Below are 21,927 nucleotides of genomic sequence, written 5' to 3'. Positions count from 1 at the left end.
ACATCAAATGGTTTATTCAGAGATTGTCCGTGCTTTACCTACAAGACCGGATATTAAAGAATTACAGTATTCAGGCGCAAGATTTTCCAGAGGAGCAATAGCAAAACTTGGACAGCGACTCCAATTCCGGTATCCGACACATAAATTCCAGATCCTGCTCCCCTATGAAAACTGGAAACCCGGTGGATGGACATCAGGAAACCAACCAGCCAGTCTCCTCTCACTCTTGGACCACTACGACGAAGCACAACTACCGGATGACGCAGACCCTGATTATTTTGAACGATTCATAATTTATGTGAGAGATGCCCCACCAGTTGCAAGGGGTTGCAACAGGCAGCTAAATGATTGCCTGTATGAATGCCTAAAATATATCTACGGCACATTCTCTAAAATGCCAAAGTCAATCGAAAAGCCCGAGTATATCAAAAAGGCATTAGGTCTCAATCGCGATGCTCCCATCCCAGTTTCATGCATGGACAAGGTTGAACAACTCGCAGGAAGTCTCGCAATTAATATTGTGGTTGACATTACCCGAATCTCTAAGAGTAAGTCCGATAGATGTGTAACACTCATCCTATCAGAAGGCCATTACTCCCTCGCGTTAAATCCTGAAAGACTCCACCCCAGTAAAATAGATAGAAAGCGTAATTTACCCATTGTATACCATGAAGATGGGACCAATAATGTAGTCACAATATACAACGGCAAAACGGTTAATTCTTGCACAATTGGGCAGTTTCAAAAAACTAAGAATTCCAAGAGTTTTTTCATCCCCGTCGAGAAAAACTGTAAGACTGGGGTATATGAAACTCTCGAAGAAGCATATCAGAGAATCCACGAGGAGCGGAATTCCTTTCTACAGGAGACAAAGAAGTTCGGTTTAGGAATCGACTTATCATACCATAACTGGTCTTACAAAAGAACGGCTCTCTGGTTATTCGAACGATTAAGTGTAGGGATTCCGGCTAATGATCCTCTTGACCCGATAGAAGCAGAGTGGATAAGTGATGCAATGATGGGAGGATTAATCTGGGCAGATAACGAGTGGAAGGGCTATGGAAGACAGTACGACGCAACAAGTTTATACCCGAGTATCCAACAATCGAATGTGAACTTTCCAATCAGACGGGGTAAATTCCAGACACTTAATGACTTTGTTGACCACAGGGGTTATGCCTTGTATGGATTATTTCGTGCTAAGGTAAGTGGAAATAATATTCTCTTCCGACAGAATAAAAGGGGAATCTATACATTCATCGACTTACAACGAGCAAAAAAACTTGGTCTCAATATACAGTTAATACAGGATGGGAAGCCAAATGCATTGATATATGATAGACAAGCGAGAATCCCTGGAACTGTAATATTCGGTGAGTATGTACACTTCCTCTTCAAAATTAAAAACCAGGGTGGCATAGCTGGCCGCGTGGCAAAGCGAGTCCTCAACACATTATGGGGAGCATTATGCCAGAGGAAGCGTAATTACAAGACACTCACCACAGATCAAACAGACCCATTTACATTTCCAGAGGGCCATACACTCGACTCTATCATACCAGTAGGATCTGACCAGTGGCAATTCCAGTTTACAAACCCGGGTAATCCCTTCAAAGGTGAGTATCCCAGGATCGCCCCATTCTTATTAGCACGTGGTCGCAAAATCACATCTGAGGCAATTCAACCATACAAGGATAAAGTACGACGTATCCATACAGACGGATTTATTTTAGAAGAGCAGCCAGATAGCCCCGCGCTTTTCACTTGTTCAGAGAATGCAGATACGACTCTAAAGACTTTCAAGTTTGAAACCGCGGGATACTGCCATGTGAAAAATGCAAACAAGGTTATCTGGACATGATTGCTAAGAACTGGTAGGTTTATTTTTTACTGACATATCGTGATGGCATAATTGAATAAACCTATGGGATATGTAATCTTACAAGATACCCAAATGCAAAACACCGACGGATTAGGTAGACAAGACGACGAAAGTTTCCACATGTGGGCTAAGCGCATTCAGAATGCTGTGCAATATTATGAGACTTGTAGTAGAATAGGTTTTCATAGGCGGCTACCTTATCCAAGGTCTCGTCAAGCTGTATATGCTTATATTGTGCACATTAGGAGAATAGTATCACGACTACCAAATAAGTGGTACTGTACCTACTGTAAATCTTTTATTGATCGCGGATGGGGAGCCGACACTTCCATGGATCAAGCAGTACGACTACATTTATATAGTTGTTCAAAGCATTTTAATTTCGACTATTATACTCATCATGCTGAAATGATCCAGAAAGCCTTTAGGAGATATATAGAAAGAAGGAACAATAAAGCGGCTAGGATTATCCAGAAAGTCGCTATCCCCTGGTTATATAGACCAGGCTCTCCATTGATACAAAAGGCCGAGCGACACTTCTACTGCCTTGCAGTATCCCAAGTGTAAACCCCGAGGTTCATACTTATTTTTTCTTATTTGAATGAACAGGTAACTGAAGATTTATATTTTTTACAAAGTACAAAGAATCATGTCAACATATACCGAATTCGCAAGCATTATTAACAGCACTGACAGCTAAGGTTGCTTGCCGAAACTAGAGGGTTTCGGCAGAATGGCGTACGCGAAACTGCCGAAACTAGTTTCGCGAAATCATCAAGAAATGCCGAAACTGCGAAACCTATCAAAATCGCGAAACTGCCGTAACTTGCCGAAACTGTTTCGGCGTTTCGGCAATACTTTCTATATGATTTAATTAGAGTTTCGGCATTTAAACAATTTATAAGAATAAAGATTAAAGACAATATGATTTTTTGTATGTAAATATTTATTTTATAATATTTAATATTAAACTAATAAAATACACGATTAAAAATATAATAAAAATTAAAATTTAATAATATCTTTATCTTCTATGTGGGGACCTGCTTCTACCTCTTCTTCTATCTCTACTTCTGTCCCGTCTTCTATCTCTACTTCTATCTCGTCTTCTATCTCTACTTCTATCTCGTCTTCTATCTCTACTTCTTGATCTACTTCTTGATCGAGACCTAGATCGCGACCTTCTTCTTTCCCTTCGCAATCTATATTCATATCGACGTCGATCATGCGCAGCATGCTGCCGTCGATACTCTCGTCTAAACAGATCTAAAATCCAATAAAAATATTAATGAATTGAATGAATTGCCTAAATAAAATTAATTTAAAATAATAATTAATAATAATTACCGGTTTGTAACCAGAATTCATCGTTCATATCAGCAAAACACGCTCTATCGAAACTATTTGGGCTTATAATAGGAATGTCGTCATCATTATTATTTATTATCCTACTGAGGTTTTCATAACCTCGTTTGAGGGCATTCCATTTTGTTTGGCATTGCCTGGGTGTCGCTGCAAATCCCGTTGCAACGAACACCCTATTTGCTATTATTGTCCATGCATTTACATGATGACGGTTTGCAATTCTTTCGAATTGCTGATGTAAGTTTCTCCGCTCCGCGATTAATTGCCTAGCTGCGTTAATCGTCCATTGGAATACTGGTGGTGGCGGTGGGACAAAAGGTACTAATGCTGCCATTTTTTATTTTTATGATTTTTTCGTAACTTGAAATTTGAAAATTAAATACAATTTGAAAATTAAAATACAATTTGGTTTTGAATTGCGAAAAAAAAATTCAAATTTCATAATATTTATAATAATTTTAAAATTCGTTATAATGTTTAAAACATGAACTGATGAACATAATAACATTCTACATAATTAAAGTATTTGTAACAAAATAAACACAGTTTTGATTCTAATGTAATAAATTTAATTAACGCAGTTCTAAATTTTTTTTTGTAACGCAGTTCTTAAAATTTATTGATCTAATGTAATAAATTTAATTAACGAAGTCCTTAAAACTTATTGATTCTAATATAATATGCTTATCCTTATTCCTTAATTAAATTGCACTATTTTTAAAATATAATATGCTTATCCTTATTCCTTAATTAAATTGCAATGTTTTAAAATATAATATAAAATTACAATTGCCTGCATTGCCTGCATAATTATATGTTAACTGGACTTTGATCGCGAATATTTTGCCCTGCATAATTACATCATTTATTTCCTAAATAGTATCATTATTTAAATCACATGATATTAGAATTAATTCTCATTGGATTAACTATTGTAATTATTTCTCATTATTATTATTCCTCATTATCATCATAATTATCGTCATTATTATCACCGTCATCCATACCTAATACATCATCTATATCATAATCATAGTCACCTTCTCCGGGTCTCTTGTTATTACCACTATCATCAACTTCATCATCTTCCGCATTATTTTCATCTGAATCATCCAATATATCTCTTGGAATATCGCCGATTTCACTAGTAATTGAATCATGCGATAAATTAACAAATTGATCAATCCATAGACTTTCGATTACTACACGGCAATTGTCTTCGGGTATTGTTTCGCCGCTTGTAGTTAATCTCTGAGTAGAAGCTTGCTCCTCATTATATTCCTCATCGTCATCTTCTGCAAAAGCTTCTGCAATACGTATATTGATCTCATCATCACTAAGACGAGTATTCTTTTTTTGATCAATTCCATAAAATCCAAGTTCAGTTTTTGAATTGGATTTCCAATACAAAATTAATTTGCACATGGATTCTAGTTTATCCACATTAAGATTTAAGCGACGTTTATGAAATAGCCATCCTAAAGTCGAAAATCCACGTTCGCAAGTTGCTGAGTTAGGACATATTGCAAATAGATAACTTGCAATTCTTGGCAGGACATCTGGTTCTGGTTCGGTATTAATATATTTCCACCAATTCACGGGATTATCTTTAGCAAAACCGATATCTAGGTCAAATGGCTCTTGCTCATTAATATATTTCTGTATTTGATCACATAAAGTTTCAGCTTCGTAACGGTCGAAACCTAAATTTTTCCCGATTGAAGCTGCACATTTGATAATTCTCATGAGGGCGCATTTTTTAAGTGGCGCGTTTCTAAATCTGGGATCCATAAAAAAACAAGTAATATACTTATCATCATCGAATTCATCAAATCTTTCATTTATTACTTTGATACAATGACTTCGGAATGCAGGATTTAATGATTTGGGTAACTTTTTTAATGTAGCTGCAAGTCTTGCCAAGCTCAGGAAACAATCTGCAAGTGTAGCTCTTCTCGATTCTAATGAAAGTACCGCTTTTCTTAGAGGATCCAGAACAAATCCAAGAACTCGTAAATTTGAAAAAAAATTTCTCGATTGAATAATCGGTTTTATTTTATCATTTGTTAGCACTTTATCGTGATCGCTGGCCATTTCTTCTAGTGCTGATTCCAAATTTATTACTGAATTTACGGATTCACTAGCAGTAGTCCAGCGTGTCTTGCAATATAATTTTAATCCTCCTCCACTAATTCCTTTTTCTTTAATTATTTGAGCAAGTTTTGCATTAGCCTGATGAGAACTTCTAAAAAAGGTTGTCAAAATATTAACACGTTTTAATAAACGTTCCCCAAACTTCTCCTTGACGATGTCGCATGCAATTAAATTGATAGAATGTGCAACGCATCGCACATTCTCAATCTTTGGATGATTCTCATGTATAATTTTTCGTGCATTACGAACATTGGCCGCATTATCGGAAACTACAGCACATATTCGATCTTCTCCAATACCTTCTATAACCTTTTCAATTACCGTAACTAGATATTCTGCAGTGTGCGAATTTTCAGACAAATCAGAAAGTTGATAAAGATATTCTTTACGCGACGGAGTCATTACAATGAAGTTCCAAATTGAACGATGTGTACCAGACGTCCAACCATCAAAGGCTAAATTATAAATTAATATTATATAGTAAGTAAGATTAAATAAAAATGACGTATGATAGCCTATTTAATTTAACAAACCTAACGTTAAATTCGTTTCCTTTTCAAGCTCAGAATTAACTTTGAAGTTCACTTGAGCTAATTCACGTTCAAGTAGTTGATTTACTAATACTTCCCTTGTTGGTGTATTGTACCCGGCATTAAGCTCTTTTATAAAATTGATGAAAAAGGGATGTTCCACTACTCTAAACGCAATTCCGCACGCAATAAAAAATTTAACTAATGCACGATTAATTCGTGTACATCTTTGTTCGTTAAGCTCTGTTGAATCATGGTAATCATCCATGTTACTTTGACCTTCAGAGTATTTTCTTTTTTTGGATGACTTGGACTTATCTTGCCGTTCCATTACTTTAGTCATATACCTTCTAACAACTGCTGCTGGCGCATCTGGACAATGGTTTGAAAGATGCTCTTCGAGCTTTGAAACTTCACCGCGTGACCATGTATTCTTACAGTACTTGCAGGAGGCGGCAAATTTGCCAGAACCAACAGCTTCTCCTTTATTAATATCTTCCCAAATGCTATTAGGTGGCCGACCTCCTCTATTTTTCATTTTAATGGGTGAATCTTCTATGTGATCAGTCATTTGAAACAGTTTATTATTAATATTATTATTAAGAAAACGGAAGAAAGTAAAAGAAACTTTAGTTCAGTGTTAAAGGAGATGACGGAATTGGGTTTATTAAATGCATGTTACGCATTTTCCTTTAATGAATATAAGCCCCTTAAAAAAAAACTGTAAAAACGTGTAATATCATAATATTAATATGGGAGTTAGAAATGAAAATTCTAACACTAGATAAAGCTTAGAAGAACTAAGACGACGGTAAAATATTGAAGTTTAATCTTTTATCTGTAGATTATTTGATCATCTAAATTATATTATTAATTGGTGTAACTTGGCGTAACTATATGCAAATCTTATGATCAACTATGCCGAAACTACGGAGAAACCTATTATAGAGGTTTCGGCATGTTTCGGCAGTTTCGCAATTTTGACAGGTTTCGCAGTTTCGGCGTTTCGGCGTTTCGGCACTATATAAGAGGTTTCACCTTTCGGCATTAGGCCAAACAGGTTTCGGCAAGCAACCTTACTGACAGCACTAGTGAGGAGGTTATTTACGAGGCATCGTGCATTCAGCCTAATGTTGTCTCTGACGAAACTGTCCCTAAGATTATCCGCGCATTAAAAGATACTATAGTAGTCGCATTAGTATCTGGGTTTAGCAAAACCAGTTACCTCGTCCAGGACCATGTGAAGTATATCAAGCGAATCCAGACGGCAAATTCTCCTGTATCATATGTGAAGTTCGTGGCCAGAAAACTCTTCCCAGATAATGCGGCATATACTGCTAAGATAGCAAAAATCCGCGAATCATACAAGAATAAACAAGCTCTCCTAGATAAGCTTGAGGCCCTCTTCGAGTTGTATTATAATGTGACTAAGGACTCATCAACAGGTCCCCAAAGCGAGCTGTCACTATGAATGAGGCTGAGAAAACCTTAGCAGAACTTCTTATATAAGCGGTTTCTGTATGAATTTAGTTTATATTTTTTATCCATGTGTAATAGGCATACAGTAATTGAAGATAACTATAGTATAAGTAACATAACATCATGTTGGACCGATTACCAGTAGAAATAGTCGAACGCATTATCGCAAAGATCCCGGATACTGACCTTATTGCAGTGAGTAAGGTAGATAGAGTGTGGTGGCAGGAAGTTCGTCGAGAGGCATATAAGAGGTGGAAAAATTATGCCACTATGATCGGGGATGTGTACTGTGAAATCCGAGCTCTTGGAAAGCATTATATAAAGAGGGAAATTGACTGGATAACGTTTGAAGATGTAAACGACCTCTATAAAAGATGGATAAACCGCCTTACCGAGGATCAGCTTTATATTATGGAGAAAATGCTTAGGAATGGGATGGTCGTGGACTTGCAGGAGAGGGAAACCATAGAGTATGCATTAAGTGAACAAAGATGGGGAGGCGATCCTTGGGGACTGGGAGTGGTATGAATGGACTCAACAGGAGTAAGCATTTTGTACTTGACTTTCGTAGGAATTACCCTGCAGAGTCATATTTTTTAGATCCGGCCGGCATTACCGCGTAATCCCGAATTACCGAAAAAGGAAATTTATGTTACACAAGATTCCAAACGCATTTTTACCAAAATCGATTTTTTGTGGAACGGGTATCGCCCAAAAAGGAAACGATCTACGTACCGCATGAAATCACGGGACACTCTACACATTTGTTCAGGGTATCACGTGACATGAACTCCGTTCACATTTTCTGTAATATAATCCATAGTTTTTCCATGAATGCTTTTTAGGCCAATAATCCAATAACTTATTCATCAGGTATCCTCGTGTTTCGCGACAAGGACTGATGACCATGTAACCTCGTCATCAGGCATCCTCGCATTTTTTTGACAAGGACTGATAAGGACTGATAGATCTCTTCCCGACGATCTATTGACCAAAAATTTTCGGAAAAGGAAATTTTATATCTTCGTACTAACAACTCTTATATTTTACCCAACTCATACCTTCTAACATGTCTCGAAACCTTGCTAGAAGAGGTGGCGGCAGCTATAACCCTAATAGTAATAAGGCTGCCCGTCAAGAAAAGAAAAATAATAAAAAACAACTCTCCGATAACTCTGGCTCTGATAGTGATAGCACTACTCAAAAACGTTCCCGCATCATCACTGATAACACCATGGATGAAGATTTCGTTGCCGACGTGCCAGCTGACGGTGGTTTAGTTGGTTCAACTTCGACCGCTATTCCTCAACAAAATAATTCCCGCAGCACTTCTCAAGAAAATACTCAAGCTTCTACCCCGAATAATTCTGCTGCGCCTACTGCGCCTGGCCAAGACGCGTCCTTTGGAGCTGACGCGTCTATTCATGCACCTCGAAACAAAGAAAATAACTCATCCCCTAACGCGTCCCCTAATATGGACGTGAATGATGGTACATCGCCCGATCAGGCTGTCGATCCCTCCCCAACTACTACCATTAATCGTCAAGATTATCTGGCTGCGGCTGCGCCCAACTCTGCTCCCCAAACTCTCGAGAAACTTAAAACTAATAAGGCAATCATTGATGCCGTTAACAATTTATTTTTAGAAACATACGAATCATATACCGGTCGTGCTCGTATGACTGGTTCAGGGGACGCTAAGCGTCTTATCATTCACTTCCATACTGCGGAGGCCCGCGACATGTGTGTTGGTAGTACACACTCTGAATTTCCGGACCTACAATTCCACCTGTACGATCCCAAACAACTCCGGTCAGATGAAGACCTCCGTGCAATTCAAGTCACGGATATACCGTTCTTTATTACTAAACCGCAACTCCAATCGTATTTCAAGAAATTCGGCAATCTCCTTGCCCTCCATCTTTACTCAAGAAAAGGTGCTAAGATGCAACAAGCTCGCATCATATATGATCACGCCGATGCCATCTCCCACTTCACAAATTAATGGGCAGTTTACTGCTTTTCCACCTGCTTACGTGTTACCCCTTGCCATTACTCTTTAGATCAAAAAGCTGCTCGAAGAGCGTTCGTGGCTGTTCTCTCTGGACTTCCCGCTAATACTAAAGATATCCATCTCGCTCCTTTGGTCAAAGAACATGGAGCAAAAGCTATTAACATTCCCCTTTCCCTAAATTCTTATAAACCCAAACCTTGGGCTTATGTTACCTTCAACTCGCAAGAAACAATGGATGCCGCTATGGAGCAAACTATTGGTTTCCAAGGTCGCACTCTTCGATGGGGAACATCCAACGATTCGAAAGCTCTTTGCCACCGATGTGGTAAACTCGGTTGTGCTCCTACCTCCTGTCCGCTTAATCAACGCCGTGGTCGTTCACGTACACGTGACCCTGTGGCTGCTCTTAAAGAACGCTTCAACATTGGCCAAAGGCCCACCCAACATAGAACGCCGCGCAACAATTCTCGTTCTCGTTCTCGTTCTAAATCTCGGAACCGTTCTGCCTCTGCTCAACGTTCTAATTCCAACTCTAACCGCTCTGATAATAATAATTCTAGCCCTAACAATACTAAATCCTCTTCCTCTGGTCCAGTTAACTCCTCCTCAACTGCTCATGGACGCTCGCCTTCCAATAATCGAAAAGGCAAAGATAGATCTGTTTCTTTTTCGTCCAATGCTCGTGCTCCACTCCCGGATCCGAATTCTCCTAATGCTCTTGATGCTGCCCTTAAGATTCTTAATGTTTTAAAGAATCTTCAACAAGATGTTGCTCGTGTGGAATCCCGCATTTCAAATCTTGAACTTAACAATCAACGGCTATCTGCTATTGAAGCCCATTTAGGCATCAATCCTCCCTCCGCTCCTGTTGTTAATTCTGAACCTGATCGAATGGAAGAAGACCCTCCTGAAAACACTGGTACCTTAATTCAACATCCCGATGCTCCTTCGTCTTCTGGTCCAATGAAATCCTCTTCTCCTAAATCTCAACCCGACAAGACTACACACTCTGCTCCCATTTCCACCGCTAACCCTTCCCCGCAAGATGAATTGAACTCAGTTATTCAAGATCAAAAAGCGATTAAAGACACCTTACAATCGCTCACTGGTTCCATCCAAGGTTTTATTGCTTCTCTTAGTGGTTCTCCCTCTGATCGAGCTTCTGCTCCTTCGCAATAACTGACTTCTCACCTCCTTTCCCCGTACTTTATTATCATTGTGTTCTAATGTCAGACAATTTTAATTATGATACATTTGTTCGTAACCCACCCAACCCCATAGATACTTATATTTTTTCTGAACATGAATCTCTATTTACTACTCCAAACTCTTCCCCTATCCCTAATTCTTTTAATATTTCATCTTTTAATGTTAATGGTCTTCGCCATAATAGCCAAGTTAAAATTGAACAAATTTCAAATTTTTTCAATCTTAAACATATTTCATTTGGTGGTATCGTAGATACCCATTTATCCCCTAAACAAATCCATTATTTATCCAAACGCCTTCCTAATTATACTGTCTTTTCATCTGATATAGATAAAACCAAACAAGTTAAATCTACTGGTGGCGTTTCCCTTTTCATTGAAAAATCCCTTGCTTCCCATGTACAAGATTTTATTTCACATTCCTCACGTATTTTATCTGTTGATCTTTATTTTAAAGGCAACGTTAAATTGCGTATTTTTGTTATTTATATTCCCCCTGTTTCCGATTCCAAATTACGATCAGAAACCATTGACCTTCTTCTACAATTATTAGTGCAAACTAAACAACAAAATTTTTATCACGCCATTTGCGGCGATTTCAACATGCATTTAGACACTTACTATCCTATTTATTTTAACCGCCCTTCTGTTGCTTCCCAACGAACTTATTGTTTACTACATCATCTTTTATCTCATGGATATGAAGAAACTATTCCTGTTAATGCTTCTGATTCCTTAGGCACCTTTCACCGTGACGATCAAGTTACTCGTATAGACTATGTTTGGTCTTGTCCAATGTTGAAAAGTTTTACTCTCACCTCCTATATATTTGACGCTCAAGACACCTGTTCTTCCGATCACAATCCCATCATCACTTATTTTGATGATTCACTCTTGTTTGCATCAATCAAGGTTGCTCGCGCTAAACAACTTCAACGTCGAACTCGCCGCATATTCATATTTGATTCAGTTACTGATCAACAATGGGAATCCTTCTCTACTCATACTGATTCTTTATGCGACGTACCACTATCAACCTTTTCAACATGGCATATTAATCAACAATGCGAATATTTACATTCTCGTATAGTGAAAGCTGCTAATGCTTTGCTTCCATCTGTTACAGTTGGTAATCAGCATACACCCACGATGCCCAAGGATTTGGAAGCCTTAACTCAACATTATCGTTTTCTCAGCCGTCTTTCGCATTCAGTTCGTTTGTTGCGAAAATATCCTTCCACTTATTATAATAGATATGAACGTACTTGGTCCACTCATTTTATTAGACTTCAAAAAATCCTTCATTTTTATAAGAAGGTTATTCCTTCTCCCCCTATTTTGCCTGTTTCTTTATCCATTTGTAGGCAAGACGATTTTAAATCTCTATTGGATTCATTAAAGATTATTTCTAGCGCCCTTTATGGCCTCCTTCTCCTTAAAGAAAAAGATTTTCAAGATTCTTCCATTCGTGCTAAATTGGATGATAGGGATAACAATTTTGAAACTGACATCTCTTCATTTATTGCTTCCGCCCTCTCAAGAACTCGACGTCGTATTACCTTGGATCGTGTCTTTATTGACCACCCTACACATCCAAAATTATTGACGGACCCACATGATATTGACGTTGCTGTTATCAACCACTTTCAGAATTCCGTACCGATAAAATCATCTCCTCCAGAACACATTTCAACTCTCCCTGAAAGATGGTCTTCTGCCTATCGCCCTATGGACGATGTGGATTCCTCTATTTATAACTCTTTACTGGATCCTCCTACTCTAGAAGAATGGTTGTCTACGGTCTCTTCTATGCCTAATGACAAAGCCCCTGGTCCTTCTATGATTACTTATGAGATGCTTAAGCATCTGGGTTCCAACACTTTGGCTTTGGTCTTAATTCTGGTCCAATCATGCTTCCATACTGCAGATATTCCTGATTTATGGCGTCAAGCTATGGTCTTTCCTATCCCCAAACCTCACGAATGGAAATGTCAACTCAAAAATACAAGACCTATTACTTTACTTGAAGTAATTAGGAAATCTTTGGTCAAACTTTTTTATAATCGTCTCGCTTCCATTTTGGCTTCAAAGGAAATTCTCAAAGGAGGAAACTTCGCTGGTCTCCCTGGTGGTTCTTGTCGCGACCCTATTGTCGTTCTAGAATCTATTATCCATGATGCTCATGTCAACAAATCGCCGCTTTGGATCCTTTCGCAAGATATTTCAAAGGCTTTCGACTCGGTTGATCTCAAGATGTTGCGTTTCGCTCTTGAACGCATCAAACTTCCTGCCTCTGCTATCAAGTTTATTTTATCCCTTTTCATGCAACGCTCTAATCGCGTTTTTACTGCTCATGGAATTACTCCCTCTTACCGTGTTCGCATTGGTATAGATCAAGGCGAAGTTATCTCTCCCTTGCTTTGGGTTATATATATAGACCCTTTATTGACCGTTCTTAAAAATGAAATGATGGATCCATATACACTTTGTGCTCCCTCTTTATTTAATTCCTTGGCTGAGACAAGTTCAGATGAATTACGAATCAACAACTTGGTCTTTATGGATGATTCCACTTTAATTTCATCATCCAAATCTGGAATGGAATTGATGCTCTCTATAACGGAAGAATTTTATCAAATCAATAATACCTCCGCTAATCACAACAAATATGTTTTAATTACTAATACGTTGCCTCCCACTTCAGCTCCTTCGCCTTCTCCAGTCGTGTTTGACTTGCAATTATCTGGACTGAACAAAGTTCCTTCTATTCCTATTGTGCCTATTTCCATGAATAGTTCTTTTCGCTTCCTGGGCGTCTGGTTCAATGTCGCTGGATCTCGTGATTTTGTCAGAAAGCAAGTTGCTCGAGAATGTAACTCTTTCGCTGCTACCGTTCGCCCCGCCAAATTATCTGCTAAACAAGTAGTTTATTTACACAATACCGTCCTTATTCCGAAATTGGAATATCGCATGCAAGTCACACACCTCTCTGAATCTGAATGTGCCTTGGCAACCAGCAGTATCCGTTCCTTGATTAAACATAAGGCCAATTTTTCACGTGTACTCCCAGATTCTATTTTGTTTTTATCTCAAGGCTTGGGATTAATTAATTTATTTTTTCACCAATCACAAACACATTTAACTAATTTGTTTTTATTAGCTAATTCTTCTTCCCTTTTTATGAAATATTTATTTTTATATAGATTACGTTTAATTCAATTTTCTTTTTTGATTCCTATTTCTCCATTGTTAGTTAAAGATTGGACTTTATGGTCTAAACTTTTTGCTTTTAAACAGGATTATATCGCTTGCACTATTGCTCTCCTGACCACCACTCCTTTCAAGTTGTCACGTTCTCGACTTTCAACTTCATCTGACCTCACCGTACCTGATGGTCACACACCTTTATTTGAAGTGATGACTCCAAAAATTTTTATCTCTTACTTCCGACGTCTAAGAAGTTTGCAACTCTATTACTTATCTCAATTCATCACGCCTCAAGGAACTCATATGATCACTTGGAATGTTTATTTATCCAATCTATCAAGTAGGAAAGGCCATCGAGTCCTCCCACATAAATGGTTCAATGACATCCACCAATGTGTCACTGTTCCAAATTCCAACTCTCTGCTCTTGGATCAATTCTCTTCAGAAGTTATTCCTTCAAACATTGATTTAGTTCCAGCTTTTGGTTCCTCCAGAAAATCCATGAAATGGATCGTGACTTTAGACGAAGATGGCTCTCCTCTTTTTGGAAAACAACTTAGCAAACAACAATATTCCTGCAAGATTGTCCATTGGATCTCCGATTGTGCGACTCGACCTAATGATGTTATCACGCTTACTCCTTGTCCCGGTTGTTCTAAACATGTACCGGTTACCCATACTAAAAGCAATCCAACAGATGTTACTCCTCTATGTATCATCCCTAAACTTTCTCCTCTTAGATCTTTACTTCTCCCAACAACGCAGGAGCGTATTAGACATGACACCACCACTATTACTTCTCCTTTTACTTGGGCGGACCTTGACGAAATTGTAAGATCCTATTATGGTCGTTTGGACATTCTACCTAATTTCTCACAAGAAGATGTGATCACTCTCCCTTCTCCCTCTCCTTTTCCCTCCTTGGGTTCGGCTGCCTCTTTTGCTTTTGCTGCCTCACCGTTAGCGACTCCTCCTGATAATCATTATTGTTTTTATACTGATGGTTCTTTAATTAACCTTGGCACTCCTGATGTTTCTATGGGTTGGTCTTGGGTACAAGTCCTTGATGGCGCTGGTTTTTTCCAATCTATCGCTGCTCACGCTCATGGCATTTTTCACAATTGGCCTTCTTCTACAAGAGCTGAAATCGCCGCTATACATGCTGCTCTTACTGTCACTCCTCCGTCTTCCACGGTCACTATCTATACTGACTCTCAATCTGCCATAGACGGTCTTCGTCTATGTGCTACCTTTTCTTATTCTAATAGTAGGCTTTATTACAAGACCACCAATTTTGAACTCTGGGCTATTATTGAACGTCTCATTTCCTCCAAATCTTTATCCGTCACGGCTGTTAAAGTGAAAGGTCACTCTGGTAATTTTTATAATGACTACGCGGACTCTCTGGCCAACTCTGCGCATACTTCTTCTTTAGCAATTCTTCTTTCTGATCTGGATCAAGTATCTCCTCACGATTTCTTATTAAAATATGATGATATTTTATGCGAATCCAACCCACGATGCCTATTTAAGCAATATTCGCAAATGCTGTGGATGCATAGATTAACGCGTTTATCGCGTTTTAACTTTACCATTGCTTTATCTTCTATCTCAGATTTCGGTATTGATTGGGATCTTACCTGGTTCTCGCTAAATTCTGAACCTCAGCATGATGCTTCATTTACTCATGCTCATGCTTCCTTTCATCGCACCTTTAAATTCAAACTCTTTTTGGAAGATTTGCCTACCTTGGAACATCTTAAAAGAATTCGCCCGGACTTGTATATCGACATTTTATTGTGTCGTTCGTGCCTCGACTCCAAGGAAGATTTCATGCACTTGTTTATGTGCAAATGTAGACGAATCGCTATGGAACAGATTCTCCTCTCGTACCAACATCACTTTATCAACAAACTCCAAGAAGCTGGTGATCTCGTTAAGAAAGATCCCTCTTTAATTATTAACAACTTTAAATCTCTTCCTTGTTGGTCCTTTTCTTCTTCAAATTGGACTTCATATAGCCTCGTCCGTGGCTGCCTTCCAAAATCCTTTGTAGAATTTTTTGAAGAACTTTCTATTCCACGTAACTCTGCGATGAAGATTATCTCTGCTATCCACAATCACTTTATCCAAAAGATTAGAAAACGAATTTGGCTACCGCGCTCCTATGATAAATCTAAATGGGAAGACGCGATGAATATTACTCATAAACTCAAACTTTCTCGGCCTTCAAATTTGCCAAAGTCTACGTACTTACCTTTCTCAACTTTACCTCCTCCGACCCTTTCCGACGCCACACGTGACTCCGACGTTGATTATTTAAAGAACTCGTTGAAATATGGTTTGCCTTGGTTTAATCACTATTCGGGTTTTATGGGTCGTCTAACGGTGCAACTTACTAACAGCTTTAGCAGGGTGGTGTGTCGATTTTAATAATGGGCGCATTGTTCGTTGGTTTGTTTGCATAGTTGCTTCTTCTTAGGTTGGAATATATCTAGGCGGAAGATCAGGATAGTTTTAGTGTTATGCGATTTTTTCCTTTTTGAATTAATTTTATAGCTTTATTACTGTTTTGGAGACTATATAGTTTTGTTTTTAGTTAATTTTATTTTTCTTTTTGTACTTTGAAAATTTTGTTTTATTTTTGTAAGTTCGATAAATAAATTTAATAAAGATAAAGGCTACTATGCCATGTTTGCCTTGACAAGGACTGATGACGATGTCACTTGGTTATTGTAAATTGAAGATAACAATTAGGTATGTAGACACGTACAGAAAAAAGACATGTCATACCCTTATATAACTAATCCTATAACCGGACGTCCAATCCGTGTTGGTGGAGATACCTTTAATCGAATAGTTATGGAATCCCATGATTATATCAATGGAAGGCTTATCCGTAGACAAACTGCACTGCCTCCACCCCAGGAACAACCTGTATATTTAAATACAGATACAGGACGCTATATTCAACACGGTACTAGAACGTATCATAGACTGGTTGAGAGTGACTACGAGGTAGTCGAGGACTACTACCTTGTTCATTCTGAAGAGGAGGAGCTTATAGAGGAAATCATCAATGAAACACGCTATAATGAGGAAAATCTTGATGGCCAGCGGTTAACTTTCAATGATATACAACAAATCAGGGCCGCTATTCAGGCTGACCAAGATGAATATGATGATTTTATCTTACAGCAGGATACGACTAATGGGACACCTTCCTCCGGTCCTTCCGGTCGTCCACGAACTTTGGAGGACCATGCCCCGAGACTTGCAGAGCTTAATATTGAGTTGTGTAGGGAATGTCTCATGCCTGTAAGCCCGAGTGACTTAACGGACAAGTTGTGCAAGGACTGCGCTTCCTAATGGTCAGTCCTCCGGTCTTCCGGTCTTTCCAACGATTGATCCCTTAATGCCAGTTATTTTTTTTTCTACAAATGACAGGTATTTAAAGATAACAATATATAAAAAAGATTGTGAACGATACTAAGTGAGCGAATAATCAAAGAAAGATAGCCATGTCAACATCAATCGTAATAAACCAGTGTCAGAACTGTGGAGTATTCTCTGCAAAAGCGGCATATAGAGGATTATCCAGCGTGTTGTATAGACAGATTATAAAGAAGATTGGCGACGAGAGTGAACCTTTACAAGCCTTGGGACTTGCCAGGGATAAGTTGGTCCAGATTATTCGTCGGGCAAGTAATGCGGATTTTACACAATTATTCACACAAAGACTTGATATGAAAATTATGGACAGAGATTCATACGAGGATACTAGGAAGTGGCTTCTTGAACAGCTTATAGCCATTGGATGTGACAGTGGGGAAATTGCCTTATATCAGTTCTTACAGAATACATACCCAGATGGTATTGACGAACCCTTTACTACATTCTATGAGAACTATGTAAGTCATGTAAGAAATCCGATGACTAAGAACTTTGCTTCTCGAGCCTTAGGAGCTATTGGGTTAAAAGCTATGATGCTACGGATTGACTTCGAAGGACGTAAAAAAAGCGCCATGATTCTTAGGGCTTCTGAGGAAGAACTTCGCGAGATTCTTACAAAATACTATTGATCCCTACTCGTAATGCTCGACGGTCCATATGACCCTTAGAAAAGATCTGTAAAAGGACCCCGATGCCTTCTATTAATTTTTTATTATCCAAAGGGTAACTAGACTTCAGGACTTCATATCGGGAGAATAACTCCTTTACGGTCTCAGGTTTTGGAATTTCAGCCTTTGTGGTCCTATCCCGTACTTTTGCTAAGAAGTTTTGGAAGTCTGATCCCAGGGTCTTACCAGATAGTCTGTAGGCTTCCCGAAAGACGTACTTAATCCAGGTATCTGTATTCTTAGCTATAACACCGGATACGAGGAGGTGTTTTCTCTCTTTAGGTGATGGATATTCCCGAGCAAACTCGATTAGCTGGGAGGACTTTTTTGCTTCAGCTACGGCTTTCTGGCCATAGGGACTAAACTTCGATCGAACTGGGTTCAAACTCGGATCGAACGGGGATCGAACTGGGTTCAAACTTGGATCGAACAGGGATTGAACTAGGTTCAAACTCGGATCGAACGGGGATTGATCAGTGATTGAACTGAGACTAGTATCCCATCTAACCCGAATAGATAACGGATCGCTCTTGGATCTTCTAAGATCAAATACTATAAATTCGCGTTGTAGAGTAAGGTCATCGATTACTGGAGCTAGTGACTCCGATTCTTCTGTATACTGGCGGATAATCCTCTTAGTATCGGTCAAACTTCTGTGACCTCCATGTAGGGAAATATAATTCACATTTTCACGAATAGCCTTGGGAATGGTAAAGAATCTTTGGGCCACATAAATACATGAAATATTTTTGTGTCGTCCGTGTGTAAAAAATCCAGTGATGAGATCCTGGGTTTTTTTAGGCGCATCCATCAAATCCTCGAAGATTACCACAGTAGCCTGGGTGGAGTTGAAGTCCTTAACATTTGGAATCTCACTATGGGATACTGCGGTAAACAGAATTTCTTCTTCTTTGAAAAATTCACGTACGACTGCCCACTTTGGTTCATCGAGGTATCTGCCAACTAGAATTACCGCATCACATAATATGTACCTTTCGCCATCCTCCTTTGCCTTCTTGTCTCCCATTAACAAATTAATGATCATAGTTGTCTTACCCGAGTCAGAACTTCCTGCTACGGCAAGACGGAAAGGCCATGATGGAGCAAACTCATTACCTGTCTCGAGTCGGTTGTGTACTCGTCCAAATTGTATACATAAAGATCCATTTGAATTTTATTCTAACTTAGTTTAAATACGATGTCGACACCAATTGCAATTTATACTCCTTCAGAGCCTACTGGACCGCCTTTTAGGGATTTGCGTGATATGAATAATATACCATTAGTTGCGGTAATTAAGGATCTAACAGATTTTTTAACTGTTAGTGATCGCATGGTTGTTAATCGAGATGTACAAAATGCAAACCATCGTCTTAAACATGCTCTTAATTTATTAATTCATCGCTGTAGTGAAACATACGAAGAACGCGATATATTAAAAGCAGAACGTGATCGATCTCGAAAAGAACGCGATGAATTACAAGATGAACTCGAGGTTCAAACAGGTTTGTTAGGTCTTACACAAGATGAGCTAAATATCGTACAAGATACTATTACTGGTTTGGAAGCTAATTTGGCTGAATTGGAACGTGAGTTTGGTGGTATGCGGATGACTAATCGTCGTCTTCAGCAGCAATATAATCTTATGAGAGGAGAACGTAATAGAGCTATAGGTGAACGTAATAGAGCTATAGGCGAGCGTGATGCAATACGAAATCAGCTTGTATATGCCAATAATCGGGTTCTTTTTGGAATTCGGACATTGGGATGTCTTAGGAATCGACTTTTCCAACAAATAGCCGCTCTGCGTATCCAAGTACAATGGTTTCGGATTAGACAATTGAACCCTCCTCCACCTCCTCTCAACCATCCACAAAATACGATATGGCTGCCGTTGGTATAGCTGCCCCCATATTTCATGGTCAGGAAGATGAAGATCTTAATCTTTTTATTGATAACTTTTTAGGGTATATTAATACCGTTGGTATTGATCCATTGGACGATGCTGGTGCGCCTCCTGGTTGGGTGAGAGCGATGGGGGTTCTTCGTAGCTGTATGAGAGATGAAGCGGCGAGGTGGTTTGATGCAGAACTTACTGGAAAAAATTGGGAACTCTCGAATATTCGGTTAGTGGCTGCTGCAAATGGTGGAGCCGGTGCCACTCGCCGAGCATTCAGAGCTTTGGCTGTTCCTGAGGTTGCTAATGGATTACATGTTGGTACTTACTTACCCGGGTCTGATGCTGATGTATATTCAAGGATTGCAGGTAATGCGGCGGTAACTGTTGGAGATGCATTTTTCTCATCACGCGCTGATATCGTTAGATCAAATTTTAAAGTTGAAGAGCAGTGGAGGCGTGCGGGCGGACGTCCTACTCATCAACCCGTTAATGGGTTGGGAAATCATGGAGGTCCATTTAATGCTGCTGTTCAGAATCAACCGATAGTCTTACAGGGGATTCTCCTGGATCAAGCATTTATGCCTATGCGCACAAATTTTCCAACCGTCGTGGAAGAAAGACTTCAGATACGATTTAGTAACCTTTACCAGGAATAAGGCGAACCTGTTCGATCTTACTATAAGCGAGTTGAGAGGGCTGGGGATATTGTAAGATATAATCGAATTATGGTTACTGACCAGTTCTATAGAGGACTTTTGCCGGAAAACGTTATTGAAGCTTCCAGAATCGGGGCGGCACCTCTTAATATATTAATCGATAGATTGAGTGATCTTGAGCGATGAAAGGGCGAAATGTTCTATGGATTACAAAGGCGCCAGGGTATTGAAAAGGCTAAAAAAGAGGAATTGGCTGGCTATACTCATCCTGTGACTCCACACGAAGGTGCTGTAATGCAAAGGTCGACAGACGTTATTACTTAAGAACGATTACAAGAATTGCTTAAGACACAGGCCGAGGAACTTACCAAGAATTTCCAGGCGCAATTTAAACAATTACAAGCATTTAAACCACCACCGGTCTATAGACAACAGATTAAACCTGTTCGACCAAAACCACAGAGACGTGTTGTTCAGGATCATCAGGATCCTGATTGGGATGATGGTTATGTAAATCATGATGTTGGTGATGACCCTGATGCTCCTGAATGGACTAGTGAGGATGATCAACATGTTATTGATCTTATTATGGGATATGAGACGTCTAAAAGATTTCCAAAGCGACTTCAGAAGGCTAAAGATAGACGCGATGATCTGGAATTAGCCTGAGCAATGAGAAACCTCGATCTTAATGATGATGCTATGGATATTGATACTAATACCGCAAGTTTTGATGACTTGAAATTTGTTCCCGATGAGGAAGGTGGTTTTCGGATTTGTGCGGTTCGAAGTACAAAAAAAAAGTAAACTCGGATAAGGGTGTAAGTATCTCGAAACTTCTTAAATCTGTTCCAAAAAAATCAGTTAAAATGACTCCTATTAAGATTCCTGTGAAGGTTACTAGTAGTAAGTCCACACTTATAAAAGCTGTCACCAAAAATGATTCATTAAGTTTATTAAGGTCTGCAGATTTTAGGAAATTACTCCGCGAGATTCTTCGGGAAGAATTAAAGTCTGTTCGTAAAAGTACAGAGATTCCGGAAGACCTAGTTGAGGAAAAACAAGAAGAGGATATCAGGGAAGATGACCCGATGGATATTGACATAGCTCGTTTGGAGAATACTAAAGATCTTTTAGCGCTGGATGGGGAGGTCAATGGGATAGCAATTCAGTGTTTAGCAGACACCTGTGCTAACGCGTCTTTTATTCAGAGAGAAGCCGCTGAGGAATTAGGGTTGGATATCGACAAGAGTATTACACATAACATATCCAGCGCTCCGGGTTCTGGTAGGACATTCGGCATGGTAAAAGGTGTGTTAATCAAACTAACCCCTGATTGTGTAATCACTGAGAATCTCGCGGTTTTAAGCGATTACAAGCATAGGGAGATTGGATTGAGCCGAACGTGTCT

At 39.1% G+C, this 21,927-nt stretch overlaps 4 protein-coding genes across 4 annotated transcripts; all 4 read left to right on the top strand.

Annotated features, from left to right (window-relative positions):
* Nucleotides 1-7: 7 nt before the first annotated feature.
* Nucleotides 8-1,861, top strand: OCT59_000371 (uncharacterized protein; the record flags this gene model as incomplete). Its single annotated transcript, XM_066138783.1, has 1 exon — nucleotides 8-1,861. The coding sequence occupies one exon, from the start codon at nucleotides 8-10 to the stop codon at nucleotides 1,859-1,861; it is 1,854 nt and encodes a 617-aa protein (XP_065988246.1).
* Nucleotides 1,862-1,954: 93 nt separating this feature from the next.
* OCT59_000370 (uncharacterized protein) lies at nucleotides 1,955-2,449 on the top strand (the record flags this gene model as incomplete). Its single annotated transcript, XM_066138782.1, has 1 exon — nucleotides 1,955-2,449. One exon carries the CDS (start codon nucleotides 1,955-1,957, stop codon nucleotides 2,447-2,449), a length of 495 nt encoding a protein of 164 aa, XP_065988245.1.
* A 5,084-nt stretch (nucleotides 2,450-7,533) lies between these two features.
* Nucleotides 7,534-7,938, top strand: OCT59_000369 (uncharacterized protein; the record flags this gene model as incomplete). Its single annotated transcript, XM_066138781.1, has 1 exon — nucleotides 7,534-7,938. The coding sequence occupies one exon, from the start codon at nucleotides 7,534-7,536 to the stop codon at nucleotides 7,936-7,938; it is 405 nt and encodes a 134-aa protein (XP_065988244.1).
* An 11,355-nt stretch (nucleotides 7,939-19,293) lies between these two features.
* OCT59_000368 (uncharacterized protein) lies at nucleotides 19,294-19,863 on the top strand (the record flags this gene model as incomplete). Its single annotated transcript, XM_066138780.1, has 1 exon — nucleotides 19,294-19,863. One exon carries the CDS (start codon nucleotides 19,294-19,296, stop codon nucleotides 19,861-19,863), a length of 570 nt encoding a protein of 189 aa, XP_065988243.1.
* Nucleotides 19,864-21,927: the final 2,064 nt, after the last annotated feature.

This window comes from Rhizophagus irregularis, chromosome 1, assembly GCF_026210795.1.
Source record: "Rhizophagus irregularis chromosome 1, complete sequence".
Classification (NCBI taxonomy): Eukaryota; Fungi; Glomeromycota; class Glomeromycetes; order Glomerales; family Glomeraceae; genus Rhizophagus; species Rhizophagus irregularis.
This window is presented reverse-complemented; position numbering and strand designations above follow the sequence as displayed.